Source organism: Oncorhynchus nerka, linkage group LG15 (assembly GCF_034236695.1).
Source record: "Oncorhynchus nerka isolate Pitt River linkage group LG15, Oner_Uvic_2.0, whole genome shotgun sequence".
Classification (NCBI taxonomy): domain Eukaryota; kingdom Metazoa; phylum Chordata; class Actinopteri; order Salmoniformes; family Salmonidae; genus Oncorhynchus; species Oncorhynchus nerka.
In genome coordinates, this window is record NC_088410.1 from 48767594 (window position 1) to 48788753 (window position 21160).

The following is a 21160-nucleotide window of genomic DNA, read 5'->3' on the forward strand; positions in this document are numbered from 1 at the left end:
TTTCTCTGAGTAATTGTATTAGTATAAAATAATATAAGTTCACATTTTTTTGGAGCATACAATATAGCTCACTATTTTAATTTGATATTTTATAGTCATTTATCAAGGGTGTTAATCATTTCTGACCCCACTATAGATGTCTCAGAGGTTTGTTGGGCCATACATTGCCATCTGCTGATGATAGGCTAGCCCAGAGATAAAATATATATTTTTCTCACACACACACACACACACACACAAAGTACAGGCTATGGATAACAATACATTGTAGACATATAGATAACATATAACATATTATTTGTGTTCTAATATATATTTTTTAAATTCTCACATATGCACCCCAACCTGTGCAGGGGAGAGCTTTTGTCACCGAAGGTTCAGTGCAGAGTTTGTGATTTGTGTACTCTTATATGTATTACTGTAATCCTGTTTCAAACAAGCAAAACCCAAACTCTAGTTAATAAATAAATGTTGCTTGTTTCACATGTTTTATTGTATCTTGTTTTGGCTCCCATAAGATTTAGTTTCCATGTGTAAAAATATTTTATTTTATTTTTGGAAGTGAATCTCTAATTTCTAGAAAGTCTCATTTATCATGTAAAAAAACGTGGCCTACTAGCTACATTGTTGCTCACATCGCCTTACTTTGGTCACATGACACAGATGTTCCCAAGCGGTCTTCCCTTGTTAACATAGCCACAAAGTCATGATTATGGCTAATCCCCACCCATTTATCAAATGTGTCTTCTTAAAATCAGATATTAAACCTAACCCTAACTTTATGTCCAACCCTAACCCTAACCTGTTTTTCAACAACAACAAACAAGTACAATCTTTGTTAATTATATCATAAATAGGACTGGTGGAGTTGTCACACATGCAGCTAACTAAAATATATGGAAATGTCTGCTCTATCCAAAATTACAACCAACTAATTGCAGCATTACTTCAGAAAGGGGGGGAAAGTAAGGAACTTGTCTGTCGGCCCTGCATTAAAAACCAAAATTGGTTAAAGAAGATACTGATAAATAAGTAAGTATACCAGTTCCATTTAAGGACCAAAAATTGACAGCTGTGCCATATAGATTGAAAAATAGTTTGGAAGAGATTTCCGATGTACCGATTCCATGGCACATGGTTTATGAACTGATTGTAATGGCTGTCTGTGGAAGAAGGTGAAGACCAATGCTCAGCATGGTACGTGTTCATCTTTTTCATAAAGTAAACTGAACACTGAATAACAAAACAACAAAGAAACAACCGGAACAGTTCTGTCTGGTGTAGACACACAAAGACTGAAAACAACCACCTACAAAACACAATTGAAAACAGGATACCTAAATATGATTCTCAATCAGGGACAACGATTGACAGCTGCCTCTGATTGAGAACCATACCAGGCCAAACACAGAAATAGAAAATCATAGAAAAACTAACATAGACAACCCACCCAACTCATGCCTTGTCCATACTAAAACAAAGACATAACAAAAGAACTAAGGTCAGAACCTGACACTGATACACAAAACGCTGGATTCAAAACATCACATTTTTCAATTAAAATTATTATACAAATTCTTGCAACCAAATAGAATGTTATATATTTGGGGGATACAACCATCCCAGATCTGCAGATTTTGCTGCAAAGAGAAAGAATCCTTTCTTTTAGTACTGTCTATATGTAACATGTTTTTGGTCGCAGGTCCAGGAATGGCTGAAGAATTGCAACATAGTCAATCGATCAATAATATTATAATACTTTTAGCAAAAATGTGTATCTTTAATTTACAATCTGTAGACACTATGAGAAGAGAAAGGTTCAGATCTTTTGTGAAACATCACAGCACAGTTGAAAAATATATGGCAAATAGAAATAAAAATGTATGGTGTTAAGAGATAGATGGGAGGGGTTGAGTGGAGCTGAAGTTTGGGACTTAAAAAAACAAGATGACCAATGTAAAAAAATATACTGTGTCCGTATATAGGTTCAGAACCTTTGTGAAACAGCACAGTTAAAAATATATGGCAAATAGAAATCCCACTTGATGGTCTTCAGAGATAGATGGGAGGGATTGAGGGTAGTTGAAGGGTGGGATTAAAAACAAACAAAAGATAACTATTGTAAAATACATTGTGTCCATAAAATGTATATAGCATGTATGAGCTGGAAGTAGAAGCTTAATTAAAGTGTTGTTGTCCATTAGTTTACTCAAATTAGGGGATGGGTGGTGGGGTTTGTGGAAAATAATAAGGACAATATATTTATATGCTGTATATATTTACAAAAAATATATGGAGGATTGGAAATGATGCAGACAATTACATTGATGGAAGCTACAATCTATCTGCAATATTAAAGCTGATCTACCCCCCCCAAAAAAAACCTTTTTTTAAATAATAATACTTGCCTAACCTGATGCCTAACCCTAACCTTAAATTAAGACCAAAATACACATTTTTGAAGCCAATTTAGATTTTGTGGGTGTGAAGTCTGACTTTGTGGCTGTGTTATCTAGTCGAAACAAAGCCTGGGCTCTGCTCAACTCCATTGGTGGAGTTCATCAGAAACTTCCTTCACCATGGAGTTAACTTGAGTCAGCTAGTGGAAACCTAGCTCTCAAACACTTCCCAGTGGGGTTTTCAGAGATTAGCTTCGCCCACAACTGTCTCCATGTGAACTACAATGTCCTGATGTCCTAGTCATGTCTGAAACCTTGCTTAGGAAGGCCACCTAAAATTCAGAAATTTCCATCCCCAACTACAACATTTTCCGACAAGATAGAACTGCCAAAGGGGGCGAAGTTGCAATCTACTGTTCTGTCATACTATCCAGGTCTGTGCCCAAACAATTCGAGCTTCTACTTTTATAAATCCACCTTTCCAGAAATAAGTCTCTCACCGTTGCCACTTGTTATAGACCCCCCTCAGCCTCCAGCTGTGCCCTGGACACCATATGTGAATTGATTGCCCCCCATCTATCTTCAGAGTTCGTAACTGTTAGGTGACCTAAACTGGGATATGATTAACACCCCGGCTGTCCTACAATCTAAGGTAGATTCCCTCAATCTCACACAAATTATCAAGGAACCTACCAGGTACAACCCTAAATCTATAACCATGGGCACCCTCATAAATATCATCCTGAACAACTTGCCCTTTAAATACAATTCTGCTGTCTTCAACCAGGATCTCAGCGATCAATGCCCCATTGCCTGTATCTGTAATGGGTCAAACAACCACCCCTCATCACTGTCAAACGCTCCCTAAAACACTTCAGCGAGCTGGCCTTTTTAATCAACCTGGCTTGGGTATCCTGGAAGGATATTAACCTCATCCCATCAGTAGAGGATGCCTGCCTCTTTAAAGTGCTTCCTCACCATCTTAAATAAGCATTCCTCATTCAAACAATGTAGAACTAAGAACAGATATAGCCGTTGGTTCACCCCAGACTTGACTGCCCTTGATCAGCACAAAAAAATCATGTGGCATATTGCATTACCACCCAACAGCCTCCGCGATATGCAACTTTTCAGGGAAGTCAGGAAAGTCCTAACTGACACAGTCAGAGCACCTCCTCCCAGCTGCCCACTGCACTGAGGCTAGGAAACACTGTCACCACTGATAAATCAACGATAATCGACCATTTCAATAAGCATTTTTCTACGGCTGGTCATGCTTTCCACCTGGCTACCCCTACCCTGGCCATCAGCTCTGCACCCCCACAGCAACATGCCCAATTCCCCCCCTGCTTCTCCTTCACCCAAATCCAGATAGCTGATGTTCTGAAAGAGCAGCAAAATCTGGATCCCTACAAATCAGCCGGGCTAGACAATCTGGACCCTCTCTTTCTAAAATGATCTGCCGAAATTGTTGCAACCCCTATTTCTAGGCTGTTCAACCTCTCTTTTGTATCATCTGAGATTCCCATAGATTGGAAAGCTGCTGCGGTCATCCCCCTCTTCAAAGGGGGAGACACTCTAGACCCAAACTGTTATAGACCTATATCCATCCTGCCCTGCCTTTCTAAAGTCTTCGAAAGCCAAGGTAACAAACAGATCACCGACCATTTCGAATCCCATCATACTTTCTCCACTATGCAATCTGGTTTCCGAGCTGGTCATGGGTGCACCTCAGCCACGCTCAAGGTCCTAAACGATATCATAACCAACATCGATAAAAGACAGTACTGTGCAGCCTTTTTCATTGACCTGGCCAAGGCTTTCGACTCTTTCAATCACTGCATTCTTATCAGCAGACTCAATAGCCTTGTTTCTCAAATGACTGCCTCGTTTGGTTTACCAACTACTTCTCAGATAGTTCAGTGTGTCAAATCGGAGGGCCTGTTGTCCGGACCTCTTGCAGTCTCTATGGGGGTGCCACAGGGTTCAAGTCTTGGGTCGACTCTTTTCTCTGTATATTTCAATGATGTCGCTCTTGCTGCTGGTGATTCTCTGATCCACCTCCACGCAGATGACCCCATTCTGTATACATCTGGCCCGTCTTTGGACACTGTGTTAACAAACCTCCAAACGAGCTTCAATGCCATACAACACTCATTCCATGGTCTCCAACTGCTCTTACATGCTAGTAAAACTAAATGCATGCTCTTCAACCGATTGCTGCCTGCACTACTCTGGCCGGTTCTGACTTAGAATATGTGGACAACTAAAACAATACCTAGGTGTCTGGTTAGACTGTAAACTCTCCTTCCAGACTCACATTAAGCATCTCCAATCCAAAATTAAATCTAGAATCGGCTTCCTATTTCACAACAAAGCGTCCTTCACACATGCTGCCAAACATACCCTCGTAAAACTGACTATCCTACCGATCCTTGACTTTGGCGATGTCATTTATAAAATAGCCTCCAACACTCTACTCAGCAAATTGGATATAGTCTATCCCAGTGCCATCCGTTTTGTCACCAAAGCCCCATATACTACCCACCCTCGCTACATATTCGCCGCCAAACCCACTGACTACAGGTCATCTATAAGTCTATGCTAGGTAATGCCCCGCCTTATCTCAGCTCACTGGTCACCATAGCAACACCCACCCATAGCACGCACTCCAGCAGGTATATCTAACTGGTCATCCTTTGGCCACCTTTCCTTCCAGTTCTCTGATGCCAATGACTGAAGCGAATTGCAAAAATCACTGAAGCTGGAGACTTATTTTTCCCTCACTAACTTTAAGCATCAGTTGTCAGAGAAGCTGTACCTGTACACAGCAAATCTGTAAATAGCACACCCAACTACCTCATCCCCATATTGTTATTATTTTTTTTGCTCTTTTGTACCCCAGTATCTCTACTTGCACATCATCATCTGCACATCTATTACTTCGGTGTTAATGCTAAATTGTAATTATTTCTCCACTATGGCCTATTTATTGCCTTACCTCCCTAATCTTACTATATTTGCACACACTGTACATATATTTTTCTATTGTGTTATTGACTGTATGTTTGCTTATCCCAAGTGTAACTCTGTTGTTGTTTTTGTCATGTAACGGATGTGAAACGGCTAGTTTAGTTAGCGGTGGTCCGCGCTAAATAGCGTTTCAATCGGTGGCGTCACTTGCTCTGAGACCTTGAAGTAGTAGTTCCCCTTGCTCTGTAAGGGCCGTGGCTTTTGTGGAGCGATGGATAACGATGCTTCGTGGGTGACTGCTGTTGATGTGTGCCTGCTTCGCGCCCGGGTATGGGCGAGGGACGGTCTAAAGTTATACTGTTACAGTCGCACTGCCTTTGCTTTATCTTGGCCAGGTCGCAGTTGTAAATGAGAACTTGTTCTCAACTGGCCTACCTGAAAGGTAGGTGAAATAAATAAAAATAAGAACACAGTCCCGATGCTGTGTTTTAACGTTTAGAAATGTCAGTAATCCTCGCATGCAAAACAATTTTCGAAACATATGGCCCTTGTCTTTCCTATTGGCTATAATGAATATTTTAAATAAAAAATATTCACTGTTGTAGCAGTTTTGCACACACCCATATGCTGTGTGCCTCCAAGCGACAAACTAATCTTCCTCCCCAGTTACGCTTACAAACAGGTCTTCGAAGCACACAGGGTTGGGTAGGTTACTTTCTAAATGTAACCCGTTTTCATTTAATAGTTACCTGTCCAAAATTGCAATCTGTAACGTAACTTTTGGATTACCCAAACTCAGTAACATTATCTGATTACTTTTAGATTACTTTCCCATTAAAAGGCGCAGGTTGGTAGCTGGCACAGCCACAAAGTGATAAAATCTGACTTTAAATGTAACCTTACATTTAACCACACTTCCTAACCCTAATGTTATATTAAGACTAAAAATCTATTTATTTTCTTAAATGTTTACAACAGGCTATATCCAATTTTGACTTTGCAACTGGCCCATCTTGTGGAAATCACTCAGTTCTTCCTCAAGGACCTCATCTACCTTGGACCCCTGCATATTGATTCGGTACTGGTACTCCTTGTATATCGCCTCATTTTTGTTTTTTATTGTGTTACTATTTACTTTTTTAGTTAGCAAATATTTGTCTTACTTTTTAACTCTGCATTTTGGGAATGGGCTCGAAAGTAAGCATTTCACCATAATGCATACAGCACATTTTTGTTAAGAAAGTGCTCTGTGAACAGAACAACATCGACTGATGTGAACTCCGTGACAGCTCTGCTTGTCCTGCTTCGCATGCCATTCTCTACTCTCATCTGAGATGCAGAATAAAGCTACTACCGGAAGTGACTTTTTCGGAGCAGATTATGAGAATTTACACAGCAGGTTAGTAGAATTAATGTAGCAGGTTAGGTGAATGAGGTTAAGGTTAGGAAAAGGGTTAGGGTCTGCTAAAATGCTCTTCTAATCTGCTACGAAAAGTCACTTCCGGCTGTAGCTGTATGTAAAATCTGACACCCAATTTGCATAAGGAACGACACCTCACATTTTCTGGCCTATCCAGACAAAGGATCAAATACCCCTGTTTGTGAACATGGCAGCTCTGCTTAAAATACAGCATATGGGACGGGAGACTAGCAATGGCAGCAAACACAGTCTCATCTCGCTGTAATATTCTCCGGTGGATTTAGAGCTTTCAACATAAAAAAATACAAAATAATTTTGTAGTATTGAAACAAGATCACCTTCTCTTGGTCAAAGAGAGACAAAATCAACTTGTCCTTAGAGCTGAAGTTTGTAACGAGTCAGCAGGCATTTGAATGGCGGAGAACACTGGGCAGAAAATGCTTTGTCATCAGTTACAATTTGTACTGTAACTAAGTATGATCATATTTATTTGAAAGTTATAGGAAATGTGAGATATTAGATTAAGTCGGATATAATTTGATTGTTACTATATTTAGAAAGCATTTCAATCATTTAAACCCCTATTCCCCCACTATTGTTGAATAGGAAAAATTATATGATTTTTATATTTTTACATTTTAATCATATTTGTACTGTGTACTTGACCGTGTGTCCTAAAAATGACTACACCTCAGCAATGTATAACTATGTTTGATAAATAGATAACATAACTATGAGATTGTAATATTTCTGGTAGTATAAGCATTACTAGGTTTTGTTTATGGCCCTCTCATTATAACGAATTACAGTGCTTTTTGGGTATGTCTATGTAGGCGGAAGTCAGGTTGTGTTTGTTTATTATTTTTGTCTGTCTTTATTAAACTGTGATTGACTACACACTCCAGTACAGTAGGTGGTGGCATGCACCTCTAGTGTTTGTTTGCTAACCGCCGTAATACCATATACGAAGAAGTGAATGGGCTTGTGCAAACCTGGTGGAAACCGTGCCGAGGGCTGTGAGCGCTACCTGTCAGACATCTTTCTAGTTTTTCTGAGAAATCGTTTACCGTCCACATATGCCTTGGTGGGCGTGAGGGGACATCACATAAACATTTGCTACCAACCGTCACGGGTAAGACATAATCCAATCGTTTTTATGGAAGAATTGTACATTTTCAAAGATATCCGTAGTTAGTTATTTAGCTTAGGCTAGCTAGCTAACGTTAGCTAGCTATCTCACCTGTGTGACAGCAAAATGCAAAGCTAGCAAACCTGTGCAAAACTTCGCGACACATGCTACTGACCTAAGTAGCTAGTTAATCATTAAGATGGCTAACTATAATCTAGTGTTTGTTCTTATGTATGTTATAAAGCTAATATGTAATGATAGCTAACTAGCTAACTACTAGAGTTGTTGTTGTTAGCTGTTCGTAACTAGCTAGCTTTTTTGGCCTGCTTTCAACCAGACAGAGCGACCAGGGATTGTTATTGTAATCTCCGTTTTGCTTTTCGCTTGACATTTTCCTATTTTATTGCTCATATTCCATGTAGCAGTAGGCTATACATTGTTGTATCGTTACCCTGTTGAATCAGAAATTATTCAAATAGTATCTACAGGGCAGCTAATTTAGCTAGCAAACATACAGTAGATACTTTAGTTATCTAACGTGGTTAGGTCTACATGGTTGTATTTTGCTAACACTAAAACGTGGATTAGTTGGTTAGCTAATTTAGCCGTATATCCCCCACACACAAACTAAAATATGAAGCAATACTAATAACGTTAGTTACTACGCGTTTGTCTTTCTACCAGAACTAGCTAGCTAGTTAATTATGTAAAATCGGATTTGCGTTTTGTAATGAGAACGTTATATATATATTTAAAAAAATTTTTTTTTAACCTTTAGTTATGGAAGGGGGTTTTGTGGCAACTTCTGACCGTGACATCCTTAATGCCACTAGCCTGTGGAAGTCAGGAAACCAAGGGACGAGTCAATGTTTGCCTTCAACCCAGACAGAAAAGTGTGAGACAGGTCACAGTAACTAAAGAAATGAGGCGAGGGGAACAGTAGGCCAGCATCCTTTATTTTTTTGACTGCCTTGTTTCCTCGGAAGCCCATTGCCACTACCAACATTTGTTTAAAAGGTTGATGTAAAAGGTCAAATTCACATCTTGAAATTATGACCAAGTATTTCAAAATGTTGACTTGCTTATCTAGAAATGTTCTGATACTAAATAGACATTTTGAGATGCGCAAGTCAATCCATCTAAATACATTGTAGAGATCAGCACAGCAGGGCCGCTGGCAAACATCTGGCGAGCTGGCATTTGCCCCAACAAATATTGACACAAACGTGTTGAAAAGGGGACAAAGTACTGTTGTTTAGACTGATTTGCCTCATGATTTGTGAACTTGTGCACAATTAATCTGTGCTTCAGTCTGATCAACTGTAGCCTACTGATAACAACCACAGCTGCAGATAGCCAAGAGATGCCTATGCGCTCTGATCCCCATTGGCCAGGGGAAACGAAGCGGTAACGTCATGTATTTATAGCCTAAGCTATGGATTTATAACCTAAAATAGGCCTATTTATTTGTGTGAAATGTTAATGTGATCAAATTTGGTTTATATTCTAACTTCGGGTGGCAAGGCTACCTAGACGTTATCAATCACATTATTGACTGGAATTAATAAACACAGTAGTGATGACCTACTGTGTGAGTACATTTTTAATTGGAAATGCAAAGGCCTACACGATGCAACCCAGCATAAAGTAAGCTCAGCCCTGTTAGTTCTATTGTCCAATCATAGCCCATATAAAACCGTTTTACAGCTGGTTTATTACAATGTTCTACTCTACAACTAGGATTCTCCCCACTCTGGGACCTTGTCGTGCATCACCACATAATGTTACAAATGAAAAATCATGTATAAGTATGGTCTACTATCTCAACATTTCAACTTAGTATCTCAACATTTTGAGTTGCGTGTCTCTAAATTGTGAGTTAGTATCCTCATTTAATATTTTTTTGGGGGTGGTGAGAATGGGCTTCCATACTGTGGGACCCATTGTCATTCCAAAACATGTTATTAAACAGATATGAACATTTAGGCAAAAACATTTTGTTTCTATTGACTTGGGTGTACTTTATTCAGTCAGACTTAAGACCCATGCACAGTACTGAGACTGCCTTGGTGAAAATTGCAAATGACCTGCTCATGGCTGCAGATTCAGGATCATCTTGATTTGTCTGGAGCTCAGTGCTGCTTTTGACACAGTAAATCACACCATTCTACTGCAGTGCCTCAGAGAGCACACTGCCATCTGTGGGACTGCCCTAAACTGGTTCACCTACCTCTCTAACTACAAGCAGGATGTCACCCTCGGTGATACAAGTTCAGAGGAGTCCACCATAATCTGTTGGGTCCTACAAGGGTTGGCGCTAGCACCCATTCTCTTCCTAGTCTACATGCTCCCACTTGTCCAGATCTTCAGACAGCACAGTGCCCATTTCCACTGCTATGCAGATGTCGCACAAGTGTACCTTTAAACAAATCCTGTCTGGAAGAGGTAAAATCTTGGATGCAGAATTACTTCCTTCAACTCAACAGCAGCAAGACGGAGGCAATTCTGATACTCACCCCCCAGCAGATCAACAACTCCTGCAGCATCTGTCTTGCGATAGAGGCCACATCATTCCCATCTCCTCAGTCATAAACTTGAGTGGGAAATTCAACCCTGCTCTCTCCTACAATACCCACATTAGTCACATTTGTAAAACTGCATTCTTTCATCTGAAGGAACATTTCCCGCCTAAAACCCTCTCACCATTTCTGATCAAGAAAAGCTTATTGATGCATTCGCGTTCTCTAGAATTGATTATGTGAACACAGTACTTGGGGGACTGCCTGCAAATTCCATTAATAAATTACAGCTCATCCAAAACAATGCTGGAAAACCAAAAAGTCTACCCTCATCTCCCCCATCCATGCATGCCTCCATTGGCTGTCCCTCAATGAATTGCCTTTCAAATTCACTTCGTCGTCTACAAAGCCTTAAATAGCACCGTACCTGCATACTTGTCAGATCTACTCTCACCCTATAAACCTCCACGCACACTACGTTCAGGCCATGCCAAACTGCTCCATACCAATAGGACCTGGCTCTGCACAATGGGGTTCTGTGCCTTTTCTTCCCAAGCACCGTGCCTTTGGCACTCCATTCCTGACAGTCTCAGAGCTGCTCAAAGCTATTGGGGCTTTTAAAGCAGTCTTTAAAGGTCATGGACAGTCAAAATCATGTTTTTCATGAAGTTTGAGGATATTTGAAGAAAACCAGATCAAATTATGATGACTAAAGGTATGAAAAATGTCTGCTTCTACATTGATAATGTTTTATCAGAAAGTTACTGGTCCCCTCCAGTGTCAAACACTTTGATTCATTATTAAGGGGAAGAGGTGAAATCACCTTAACTCTCATTTTATTACGCCAATGGTAACATGATATTATCTTACCTAATTTAAGTACTGCCTTGTAACCAACATTGGAGAAGGTGTTTTTGTAGAGGGGTTCATATAGCTAAATGACTACTCTACTCTGGTGCCAACATTTGACTGTAGGATGTCAGCAAATATAATGACGTTTACCCTATTAATCTATTATTATAGGGTAATAGTGAAGACATCAAAACTATGAAATAACACATGGAATCATGAAGTAACCAAAAGTGTTAAGTCAAAATATATTTTAGATTCTTCAAATAGCCACCCTTTACCTTGATGACAGCTTTACACACTTGACATTCTCTCAACCTGCTTCACCTGGAATGCTTTTCCAACTGTCTTGGAGTTCCCACATATGCTGAGCACTTGTTGGCTGCTTTTCCTTCACTCTGTGGTCCAACTCATCCCAAACCATCTCAATTTGGTTGAGGTCAGGTGATTGTGGAGGCCAGGTCATCTGATGCAACACTCCAGCACTCTCCTTCTTGGAAAGGCTATTTGACCACAGCCTGGAGGTGGGTTGGGTCATTGTCCTGTTGAAAAATTATAGTCCAACTAAGCGCAAACCAGATGGGATGGAGTATCGCTGCAGAATGCTGTCATAGCCATGCTGGTTAAGTGTGCCTTGAATTCTAATAAATCACAGACAGCAAAGCACCATCACACACCTCCTCCACGCTTCACTTCCTCCACGCTTCATCATCCGTTGACCTACTCTGCGTCTCACAAAGACACGTCGGTTGGAACCAAAAATATATACAATTTGGATTAATCAAACCAAAGTACAGATTTCTACCGGTCTAATTTCCATTGCTTGTGTTTCTTGGCCCAAGCAAGTCTCTTCTTCTTATTGGTGTCCTTTAGTAGTGTTTTCTTTGCAGCAATTTGACCATGAAGACCTGATTCACGCAGTCTCCTCTGAACAATTGATGTTTATGTGTCTGTTACTTAAACTCTGAAGCATTTATTTGGGCTGCAATTTCTGAGGCTGGTAACTCTAATGAACTTATCCTCTGCAGCAGAGGTAACTCTGGATCTTCCTTTCCTGTGGCTGTCCTCATGAGACCCCGTTTCATCATAGCGCTTGATGTTTTTTATTTTATTTGTTTAACTAGGCAAGTCATTACAACTTTTGTGACTGCACTTGAAGTTCTTGACATTTTCTGGATTGACTGACCTTCATGTCTTAAAGTAATGATGGTCTGTCATTTCTCTTTGCTTATTTGAGCTGTTCTTCCGTAATATTGACTTAACCTCTCTAGGGTATGTGGGACGCTAGTGTCCCATCTGGCCAACATCCAGTGAGGTTGCAGAGCGCCAAATTCAATTACAGAAATGCTCATTATAAAAATTCAGAAAACAAAACATATTTTACATAGGTTTAAAGATGAACTTCTTGTTAAACCAACCACAGTGTCATATTTATAAAATGCTTTTCGGCGAAAGCATACCTAGCCCAGAACATACCTAGCCCAGAACATAGCCCAGTTGACAAATTATTACAAACAGTAACCAGCCAAGCAGAAGCGTTACAAAACTCAGAAATTGAGATAAAATTCATCCCTTACCTTTGATGATCTTCATATGGTGTTAATCAGAAGACATTCATTTACTCAATAAATGTTCCTTTTGTTCGATGAAGTCTCGTTATATCCAAAAACCTCAGTTTTGTTAGCGAGTTTTCTTCAGTAATCCACAGGCTCAAACTCAGTCAAAACAATCAGACAAAAAAATCCTAATTGTATCCGTAAAGTTCATAGAAACATGTAAAACGATGTTTATATTCAATCCTAAGTTGTTTTTTTGCCTAAATGATCTATAATATTTCCACCGGACAATGACGTCGCCAATATAAAAGGTAAACAAGAAATGCACATGCACCTGAACTTTGGGTCCACTTGTTCAGACTGGTCTTACTCCCTCGTTTATAAGAATACAAGTCTGAAACGATTTCTAAGGACTGTTGACATCTAGTGGAAGGCATAGGAACTGCAAATGGAGTCCTATGTCAATGGATACTGTAATGGCATTGAATAGAAAAATCCATTCAGGAAGTATTTATTTTTTTGGTTTTGTAGTTTTCTCAGGTTTTCGCCTGCTAAATCAGTCCTGTTATACTCCGACACTATTTTAACAGTTTTGGAAACTTTAGAGTGTTTTCTATCCAAATATACCAGTTATATGCATATCATATCTTCTGGGCCCGAGTAGCAGGCCGTTAAATTTGGGCATGCTTTTAATCCAAAATTCCGAATGCTGCCTCCTACCCTAGAGAGGTTTTAACCCTATTTTGTAAAAGACCATCTTCTGTATACCACCCCTACCTTGTCACAACATATCTGATTGGCTCGAAGCCATTAAGAAGAAAATAAATTCCACAAATGAACTTTTAACAAGGCACACCTGTTAATTGAAATGCATTCCAGGTGACTACCTCATGAAGTTGATTGAGATTGTCAAGAGTGTGCAAAGCTGTCATCATGGCAAAGGGTGGCTACTTTGAAGAACCTGAAATACAAATATAATATTTTGTTTTAACACTTTTGGTTACTACATGATTCAATTTGTATTATTTCATAGCTTTGATGTCTAAACTATTATTCTACAGTATAGAAAATAGTAAAAATAAAGAAAAACCCTTGAATGAGTAGGTGTCCAAACTTTTGACTGGTACTGTACATGCATACGGAATGCTACAGTAGAAACAACAACACGATGCACAGAAGGTAAGGCCCTTTGATAGGAACGCATACGTCCTACGTTATTAGTTGTAAGGAAAACAACCATGAAGGCAATGCAGACACCAGCCAGAAAATATGCCAGGGGGGAAAAGTTTGCAAGACCTGTTTTGACTAGAGATGCACAAATGTCTTCATACTTAATCTGGGGAAACACTGGGGAAGTGCTTGAACTCTCGCTGAAGAGTTTGTCAGGCTCAATAAAGCCTCAAACATAATTTGTCCAGTGAAATGGGCTACTACTTAATGTGAATTAATGAGTAGGGGCAACACACCTTCATTGAAACTTGTTAGAAAATCATTTGAAATTGACTAGTTGAAACAGCCTATATATAAATAGCTTGAGGGCAGTGTGGGTTAACTGTCCTGTTGCGTAACAATCACATTTTGGAACAGTGAGTAAGACCATTCTGACATCGCGCCCATAAAAAATAAAAATAAATGTTTGGATGACCGTTAGAGATATTTGGAACTCATGCGTGAAAAGGTTAAGCACACTGTGATTAAAAATGTAAGACACACAAATGACTCAAGGGAGACAGAAATCAAGATAACTTGTTCCCGAACCGCCACCTCCCGCTGCTGCTGGCCTTCACAGATTCTGCCATTACGGTCCCGAAGTTGCCGGTAATAGGCTACACCAGTGGTCAGCAACCTTTTTTTCCATTTGGAGTTCCAATTTATCATAACTGACATGCAGATCGGTAGAAATTTTATGGTTTTCAAATGTACATGTTTTTTGTTTTTTTTTGCAGAGTGGTTATCGAAAGAGAGACACTTGGAAATATTGTTCAAATAGGCTACATTGAACTACTGTAATTCTCAATGGATGTAAAAACAAACTTAATTTACTTGCTATTTGAGGTGGAGAAAAATTACTTTGAGAAGCTCCACAGCTCATTAGTGGTGGTGAGTTAAGAGAATCAGAAATACTATCAGCTCCCCAGATGGTCACATTTTATAAGCCTACATTTGCAAGCAGGCCAGGTAGCCTAAGCCTACTTATATGCATAATCAGGTGCGCGTCCTTACTCAACATTGACAGGAGCGTTTCAAACAAAAGACAATAAATTGACAACTCATTGCCTAAATGGAATTAAATAAACTTCTTTCTCACAAGTGTAGCCTAGGTTGTGCGCTCTGTAAACAATGCGTCCACTCTGACAATGAGAAGAGTAAAAGACTGAAATAATAATAATATATTGATTGCATTAACAGAAATTATGGTAACCAAACAAACATAATTCTGGGAATTAAGGGTGAATGTACTACTGGTGTGCCATCCCCGCGGCGTCCGCAATGGATTAGTCTGCTGAGACAGGCGACAATCAAGATGTTTTTTTATGCAACGGCTCGACTAAAAAAAGAAAAAAAAGTCGGTCGACCAAACAGTTTATAAACCAAACAATCGACCAGTTGACTAAATGGGGTCAGCCTTAGACATTAATAAGGGATCATAGCTTTCACCTGGTCAGTCTGTCATGGAAGGAACTAGTTGCCTTCATGGTTGTTTTCCTTACAACTAATAACGTAGGACGTATGCGTTCCTATCAAAGGGCCTTACCTTCTGTGCATCGTGTTGTCGTTTCTACTGTTGCATTCCATATGCATGTACAGTACCAGTCAAAAGTTTGGACACCTACTCATTCAAGGGTTCCTAATGTCTTGTACACTCCGTTTGTTTGTATAAATATGAATTTATTTAAAACAATCTATATTTTATGCACTTTGATATTATTCTTGTAATATGAAAAATGCGCTTTATAAGTGTAATAAATTATTAGTGCAATATCCTATACATTTTCTCCTTGGTTTTTCCTGCAATTTGCAGTTACTGCATTGATGATTAGCAGATGTAGGATTTTTTTAGACTGCTCCATCCTGCTTCATCATACCAAAGCTTTTATCCCAATCAAAAAGAACTGTCCTACACTGATATGTTTGTCTCAGATTTCCGTGTTTGTTTCCCCCAGCACTGATATATTTTCAATGGTGTGGACTGTGCCATTGGCATATTCTTATACATTAATTTTGAACTTGTTGGCAGATTTGAATGTATACACTGGCCTTACGAAGGTACGCCGTGCATATAGCCAATCCTAGACAACAAGGCCCCGTTGAATACTTATAACTTTAGGCTAAATCTTACAATTCTCTTGGAAAGTCGCATACAAATGCATTTTCATAGCTTGTTATCGAAGGAACAGGTTTCCTAAACCTAAATTAAATCGACTTGATTTAATTGTATTGGCTCTGCTTTGGATACAACTCTGCTCACATTAGTGAGTCAGACATGAGATGTTGGCATGCTAGCTAGGATATTTCTTAGCAAAATTAGGCTATGTAGATGCAGTGCATTCGGAAAGTGTTCAGATCCCTTGACGTTTTCCCAATTTTGTTACGTTACAGCCTTATTCTAAAATGGATTAAATACATTTTTCCCCTCATCAATCTACAAACAATACCCCATAATGACGAAGCAAAAACAGGTTTTAGGTATTTTTTGCAAATATGGCACCATCCCTACGGTGTAGCATGGTGGTGGCAGCATCATGCTGTGAGGATGTTTGTCAGCAGCAGGGACTGGGAGACTATTCAGGATTGAAGGAAAGATGAAAGGAACAAAGTAGAGCGAGATCCTTGAAGAAAACCTGCTCCAGAGCACTCAGGACCTCAGACTGGGGGTGAAGATTCACCTTCCAACAAAACAAGTCTTTGAATGTCCTTTGGGACAAGTCTTTGAATGTCCTTGAGTGGCCCAGCCAGAGCCTGAACTTGAACCCAATCGAACATCTCTGGAGAAACCTGAAAATAGCTGTACAGCGGTGCTCCCCATCCAACCTGACAGAGCTTGAGAGGATCTACAGAGGAAAATGGGAGAAACTCCCCAAATAAAGGTGTGCCAAGCTTGTAGTGTCATATCCAAGAAGACTCAAGGCTGTAATCGCTGCCAAAGGTGCTTAAACAAAGTACTGAGTAAAGGGTCTGAATCCTTATGTAAATGTCATATTTCCGCTTTTAACATTTTTTATATACATGTCTAAACCTGTTTTTGCTTTGTCATTATGGGGTATTGTGTGTAGATTGATGAGGGGGGGAAACTATTTTAATCCGTTTTAGAATAAGGCTGTAACGTAACAAAATGTGGACAAGGGAAGGGGTCTGAATTCTTTCCGACTGCACTGTAGATCTAAACCTACAATAATCTAAGATATAATGAAATCTATAAACCCCATTTTTAATTTTTTTTTAACAAGGACCCACAGTCTGTAACTGTCACCTATGAGCCGCTAGGCCAAACGGCTATCTGAGGACGCCAATCAGGGCCTAAAACTATCGGTGACTCATGATGTACTAGTTTGCGTAATCTGGTAATCCAGGAGGGATTTAACTTTTCCTATCCTTCTGATGTAGCTGTGACCACCAAAGTCACGGCTCTATGGTAGAACAGGAACATGGTAGTTGGGATTGCCTAGCCTATTAGTATGCCAAGGTAGGCTATGTGTCTACTTTTTACTCTTTGTACAACAAAATGCTCAATGTTAGCATTTCATTGCCTTGTTTAGTTTAAGTCTCCATAGGTTTGTTATAGGCCTAAGTATAGTAGTATATTTAAATGTTCCGTTGACTGCAGTGGGATAATCCCTTGTGTAAACGAGAATGCCTGTAATATAGACGAGTGTCTTGTTTTCTATTGTTTACATTTGATGTCACGTTTGCTTTCTCTGCAGAGCCTGTCGTAACCGAAGTGGGCTTCAGTGTTAATGGCTGAACCATGAAGGCCCAACTTCAAGTTACTGGTGAGTTTTGACCTTTTGTTACACCCTAACTTATAGCCCTGAGTAGCTAATAGTAAAGTGGTGGTATGTTTTTCTTTTTTTCAGTAGGCATTTAATATCGTTTTGTGGATAGAATGGAAATAAGAATCAGCTGCTGACACCCGAGGAGGCAGAAGACACCTTTGAATGGGACTGGGCAGTGATTATTCTCTATAGGCCTAGCTGATGGCACAGGCTCTGATCAAGTACTTATAGTGTATATAATCATTTTATTTTGAGGGAACTTTGCTTTTCAGTGGTTCAAAAATATATAAATAACATGGTAGGATATTAGCAGACCCCAAAACAAGTCTATTGGTTAGGCCTAAGTGAATGTAGTTCTCGCATTTCAAGGTTTATTTCTATATCTCACTTCAGTGACTGATAAGAGCATTTACTACACTTTTGCTTACCATGCTATTTGTGTGTTTTATGTCCTCTTTTGCACACAGTGCTGTCGGCCAAACTGAAGGAGAACAAAAAGAACTGGTTTGGCCCCAGTCCGTACGTGGAGGTGGCTGTGGACGGCCAGTCGAAGAAGACCGAGAAATGCAACAACACACACAACCCCAAATGGAAGCAGTCACTGACAGTGTAACTACAGCAATAATTATTTGCATTAAAATGTAAATGTATATTCATTTAGCATACAGTGGTTCTTCCTTATAAAGTTACGAGCTTATGCTGCGACTGTTAGTGGTAGATGGTGGCATTCTGTCATTGCACCACACTATCACAACGGGGAGTTAAAACGCTAATCAAAATATCGTTATCTTTTTAAACAAGACATAGAAAGTTGATTGCAATTTCAGTAAAAAAAATATAATAATTAAGGAACTTGTCTGTCGGCCCTGCATTAAAAACCAAAGTAGTTTAACTTCTTTTGGCTGCAGGGGCAGTATTGAGTCGATTGGATGAAAAGGTGCCCATTGTAAACGGCCAGCTCCTCCGTCTCAGTTGCTAATATATGCATATTATTATTATTATTGGATAGAAAACACTCTGAAGTTTCCAAAACTGTCAAAATATTGTCTGTGAGTATAACAGAACTGATATTGCAGGCGAAACCCTGAGGAATATCAAACCAGGAAGTGGCTTCTATTTTGAAAACTCCATGTTCCATAGCCTCCCTTTGCTCCATTTAAAGGGATATCAACCAGATTCCTTTTCCTATCGCTTCCTCAAGGTGTCAACAGTCTTCAGACATAGTTTCATGCTTTTATTTTGATAACATCGTGTCAAGTGTTCGCATGAGTTTTGCTCACGCAACAGAGTTTGGGCAGACATTGCCTTTCCTACTGAACAAGACATTTGCGGTTGATATATTATTGATTTATATATTTTAAAAACAACCTGAGGATTGATTATAAAAAAAAGTTTGACATGTTTCTGTGGACATGCGTTGTCGTGACCGCTCTTTTCTGTGGATTTCTGAACATAAAGCGCCAAACAAATGGAGGTATTTTGGATATAAAAATAATCTTTATGGAACAAAAGGAACATTTATTGTGTAACTGGGAGTCTCGTGAGTGAAAACATCCAAAGATCATCAAGGATAAACAATTAATTTGATTGCTTTTCTGATTTTCGTGACCGAGCTGCTTGATGCTAACAAAAGGCTTAGCTGTTTTTTCCTATATTGCACTTGTGATTTCATAAATATTTTTAGTAATATTGTTTGAATGTGGCGCTATGCTATTCAGCGATTGTTAGATGACAATTATTCCGTTACCGGGATTGCAGCCATAACAAATTAAAGAAAATTGTGATAAATAAAAATATATACCAGTGTCTTGCCTTTGCTATGCCGGATTAAGTGATATGACTTGCTATTCTAATAAAATAATTTCTCTGTAATTAATATTACCTGATTAAACTAATCATGTAAATGTAATTAACTAGAAAATCGGGGCACCACGAAATAATGTTTATTGAGCTGTTCCGAATAAACTCTTAAAGACCTGGTAATCTTTTACATCAATAGCAGTCAATTATTAATCGTCACCTTATTCAGTCTCATCTGAACATCGTAAACTCTTGGTTATCTTCACTAACCCTGGCTAACAAGTTGAATCAGCAATACAAAATTTGGTTTATTTATTTACTAATATCTAAACAATCACACAGAACTACATATACACAGGATGGGTCATACATTGATTACTAATTGTCATTAAAGAAAATGTCCCTAGCTGACGGAACAGATTTGACGGCTGGTTACACAAAAAAAGGGGTTTGGGGTTCGAATGAAAGCGCGGGAAGACTGAGGAACAAATAATTTGGTCTCTGATTGGACCTTGTGAAGCTATGCTATCGTAAATACAGAATCTTATGCATTCTAAATAACCGCCCATTTGGAAAAGGAAAATGCAAGAAATATTTACTCTGTGCTGTGCTTCAATAGGTTGGTCATAGATGGAAGGCCATGTTACCCAACAGAGATCTCCCTTGTCCATTGAAGAATATGTCTTGTGGCAGAACGGATACGCTGTCGTACCGTCGTCGTGTGGTAGAACAGATACTTCGTCCGTCCTTTCCTAGCCCACATTTACATCTGGTGCTGCTAACTCAACGGCTAGGAGGTATCACTTCTTTTCTGAATAAGAGTTCAACATTTAAACTAAGTTGCCATACTTTGAGCTCACGCTGAAGTTGGCTTAGTTCTGTAGTTTGATATTAGCCCTTTTAATGTATGGACCGTCGTCCTCGGGAACACAAATGTTACATTTTCGTAAAGGGCTTATATAGTAGGGAGAGAAGGGAGTGTTTCATAGTTCACATCCAATGTCGGCTCACACGGGCAGGGCCACTGAGTTGAGCCTAGTTCACTTATGAAAACCAATTCTCTCATTTAGAAGCTAAAATTACATTTCATCTGTTCACAAATAGTTTCATATTTAAACATTTAAATTGCACAACAGTTCCATGTGAATGTGATAACTATAATGTGTAGACTTTCCAAGATACAGTTCATGTCATCCTATCAATAATAATGTCTCAGATGACAACTGATCTGATATCATTTTCTTTAAGTACCAATGCATATTTTCAACTGGTTGGATTACTGAAATATGGTTCTGTTCACCACCCTTTTGATGTTACCCGACTCTCTATGTTAACAAAGGGCTGTCCAAGAGTCACTCTCTAGGTTTGAGTGAGTGGAAAGGGGTAAAGGTATTTATGGGGGTCGTAAACCTCACCAACAGGCCAACGTCATGACACCAGTTTAATTTAAGGACCAAAAAATTGACAGCTGTGCCATATAGATTGCAAACTAGTTGGGAAGAGATTTTTGATGTACCGATT

General features: G+C 39.3%; 1 protein-coding gene across 2 annotated transcripts in view; it reads left to right on the forward strand.

Annotated features, from left to right (window-relative positions):
• Positions 1-7764: 7764 nt before the first annotated feature.
• LOC115142839 (E3 ubiquitin-protein ligase Itchy-like) overlaps positions 7765-21160 on the forward strand; it is a 61719-nt gene continuing 48323 nt past the window's right edge. For both annotated transcript variants that reach the window (XR_003865567.2, XM_029682622.2), the window contains exons 1-3: positions 7765-7924; positions 17768-17836; positions 18307-18448. Coding sequence is in view for 1 of the 2 variants with exons in the window: in XM_029682622.2 (XP_029538482.1) it covers positions 17812-17836; positions 18307-18448 (167 nt within the window). In the remaining variant the exon portion in view is untranslated. The remainder of the gene's footprint in view (positions 7925-17767; positions 17837-18306; positions 18449-21160) is intronic.